The sequence below is a fragment of the Zea mays genome, chromosome 1 (genome assembly GCF_902167145.1).
Source record: "Zea mays cultivar B73 chromosome 1, Zm-B73-REFERENCE-NAM-5.0, whole genome shotgun sequence".
Taxonomy (NCBI): domain Eukaryota; kingdom Viridiplantae; phylum Streptophyta; class Magnoliopsida; order Poales; family Poaceae; genus Zea; species Zea mays.
This window is the reverse complement of record NC_050096.1, coordinates 11610672-11614086: the sequence shown is the minus strand read 5'-3', so window position 1 is coordinate 11614086 and position 3415 is coordinate 11610672. Positions and strand designations below refer to the sequence as shown.

Here is a 3415-nt window from a genome sequence, read left to right as displayed (position 1 = left end):
GTGTGCAATGTCCAACGGCGGGAGTATTTTACGAAAAAACTCCATCGTTCACAATCCCGTGTTCAGCTGTATATTTATAATAAAAACCGCATGCTCGACTGTTGGATCTTAAACGAAAGGTTTAGATTTAATTTGTGTATTCATGTATGGAAGGGATCTTAGATGCATGATACCTTTTTTTATGAAGTGGTACATCAAGAGTTTATTCCACAAATTTGTGTGATTCTCATATTTCTCATGCATATATAGAAAAGAAATGATGATAGGTCAACTCATTCCATGTCCAAACACGCCCAGTTAAAGCCATAACATTTTATCTCCCGGCGACTCTTGTACGAAGAAAAACTTTCATTGTATATCTCTTTGAGCGGAGCAAAAAGTTGGTATAAATTTAGAGAGTGTTTGGTAGAGCTCTGCTTCAAAAAAGCAGCCTAGCTTCATAAACTTTAGAGTTGAACAGCTTTGCTTTACCTGAAGTTTTTTAAAATTGTTTAGCTTGCAGACCGGCTTCAGTTTTACCAAAGTGAGATTTTATTTGAAATGGTGTCAGCGTGCCGGATGCTCTACAGGAGACTGCAGACACAATTGTTCAGCGAGAGGAGCAGGCAAAGGTCTTGTGCCAACGTGTCCGTAGGTCCAATAGTCTTTTTTCGCGTCGGACAAGTGGTCCATGTAAGACCCAACCCATGTAAGAAAAGTAGCAGTATAGAAGGAGATTAGGAGAGAGGAGGGAAGAATCAGAATTATCGAACATTTTGGAACAATACTATTCCTATTCTCCTTCCGCTGAAACCTACCTTCTTCTGAATTTTGTTACGTAGTTGAGTAGTCGTAGGACATAACAAATACTGTAGTTCCTTGTATCCTTGAATGATGTATGTGATTGTTTTGTTTACATGTTTTTTATCAAAACTTTATAAATAATAAAAAAAACAGTACACCATAACAACATACAACAGCTTTGCCTCGATCGAGAGCATGCATGAATCACAGGCGTCGTCGAATCAAAAGAAAGGAAGAAAGAAAATGATGTGTGGGGTGGGGGTTTGGTGCATGGCCGTCGCTGTTAAAATTCGACACACGACAGTTGCGTAAATAGACCTAGCGTAATCAGCTGCACAAACGAATGAGAGAGCGAGCGAGGGAAGCAAAATCTGGGTGAGGAGATGAATAGATGATGACGGGAGCGCAGCGCGGCCTGGCAGACTGGGCCTAGGCACCTGCTCCGATCCATCTGCTCTGCTGGGCCTAGGCACCGCCGCGGAGTTTGGCCATGTTCCTCTTCTTCTTCTCCTCCAGGGCCGCCGCCCCCTCCTGCTTGTCGGCCTCCTCGGCGCCGGCGCCGGACACCACCGGGGCCGGGTTCACAGTCTCCTGGCTTCCGCGGAGCTTGGGGCCGGGCGTATCCGCCACCTTCTCCTGGCCTGACGCTTGGGCGGCCGGCTGCTGTCCTCCTCCGACGCTGACGACCACACCACCCGGAACCTTGGCGGCCGCCTCGGTCGCCACCATGGCGGGTGTTTCCTCCTCGACGGGAGGAGGGCCCACCTTCCTGGACGACGACCCTGGCTGCGACAGCCCGGCCATCTGGTCGGGGTCGATGGAGCTGATCCGTATCACCGACGTGCTGCCGCTGCTGTTCTGCGGGTTGTTGAACTCGGAGCACGTCTTCCTGATCTCGCCTTCCTTCCCCGTGAGCACCTTGAGCACGCTGAGCTTCTCCATGGCCTTGGCGAAGATCGGGACGAAGTCGGTGGTCTTGTCCGACATGGCCTTCACTATGGGCTCCGTCTTCTTGTCCATCCCCATCAGGCGGTCGATGGTGAGCGGCATCTTCTTCTCCAGCACCAGGCCGAAGTAGCTCCCGTCCAGGTCGTTGGGCGAGGTGGAGTCCATGGGGACGGAGCCCGAGTCCTTGCCGTCGCACGCGTCGCTGATCGTCTTCTTGTACTTGGGGTCGATGGGCGCCGCGTCGGTCTCGATGAAGAAGCACCTGCAGACGCCGATGCTGTGGCCGCCGCCCAGCATCGCGACCATCTCCTCGACGTTGAAGCCCTGCTTGTCGAACTCGTCGATGAGCTTGGGCACCGCGATGTCCGGGCCCGGCAGGTTGTCGGCGTCCTCGCGGTTGGACACGAGCGAGTCGCGCCGTCCCAGGGGCACCGCGTACTCGGGCCCGCCCGTCAGCTTCACCGAGTCGCGGGCGCTCACCGAGATGATGTCCGCGCACGACACCACGTTCGGGCACTTCTTCTCCAGCTCCGTCTTGATCTCCTCGATCACGTCGTAGCCCTTCACGGAGACGTTGGGGCCGGCCTCCTTCTCGGAGGCCTGGTTCGACATCGGGTCGATCAGGATGGACGCGTCGCAGCCCTGGAGACGAGACAAATTAAACACGTTCATATGTCTGAGTCTGACGACGACGAAGCAGCTTAATTACGTTACGTACGTTTGCGAAGCAGTCGTGGAAGACGAGGCGGAGGAGGCCGGCGGCGGTGCCGGGGTCAGCTTTGAACCGCTTCTGGACGACGTCGAAGATGATCTTCTCGGCGTCGGGGCACGACGTCTTGTAGAAATCCGCCGAGAGCTGCGCGGAGGCCAGCGGCGCGGACGCCGCGGCCGCGAGGAGGAGGAGGAAGACGAGGCGGGCGTCCATCACGCAGAGATGGAGAGGGGAGGTAGCCGGTGCGGTGCGATGCTAGGACACTCGTCCGGGCAGGGTACGCTTATACGGCCGGTCAGCCAGCTGGGTGACTCCGAGAGACGCGGAGCGGTTGGACACGCCTGGAACGCGACGAGCGGCTGTCTCTCCCTCGGTGTAATAATAGAAAGTGGACGACGGGCAGGGGTTTCCATCGTCTCGCGGGGCGCCATGTCGCGAGCCCCTTCCTCCACGACGAGGCCGTGGCAGGCTGGCCAGTGCAGCAACAGGTGGATGCACATGAATATCGCTCGGTCTATTCATAGCAAAGGAATGCATTTCCCGACCGGTGTGCTACGTCTTACATCTAAATTTTATAAAGACCATTTCCACCTTCCTCCACTGGTGGAAGGGATTCCTCGTAAAATTAACTATTGTTGTGAATAAGGGATAGACGTCTTAGATTTAAAATGTGCATTTTAGCATTCTGTACCCCTTTAAGCATAGGATATGTTCCCTTCCTGACCTTTCCATAACTTCTTTATCTGGCCGCTCAGTACGTCTCTCGAGATTGATGGATTGGGGATCAGAGAACCAAACGAAAACCATGTAGGCATAATTAAATCCATAATTGCAAAAAAAAAAGGTTGAATAATGTTGGAAGTGCCAGCAATAAATCTCAACTTGATAAGTACCTTGCTCAAGATACCGAAGATGTTAATAGAAAACTTGATATGCTATCATGGTGCAAGATGAACTCATCCAGATTCTCGG

The 3415-nt window shown here is 52.8% G+C and overlaps 1 protein-coding gene across 1 annotated transcript; it reads right to left on the bottom strand.

Moving 5' to 3' along the window:
• Nucleotides 1-839: 839 nt before the first annotated feature.
• LOC103631733 (peroxidase 44) lies at nt 840-3008 on the bottom strand. The gene is made up of 2 exons (XM_008652916.3): nt 2450-3008; nt 840-2373 (listed from the first exon to the last, which is right to left on the bottom strand). Exons 1-2 carry the CDS (start codon nt 2654-2656, stop codon nt 1249-1251), a joined length of 1332 nt encoding a protein of 443 aa, XP_008651138.1. The 5' UTR covers nt 2657-3008; the 3' UTR covers nt 840-1248.
• Nucleotides 3009-3415: the final 407 nt, after the last annotated feature.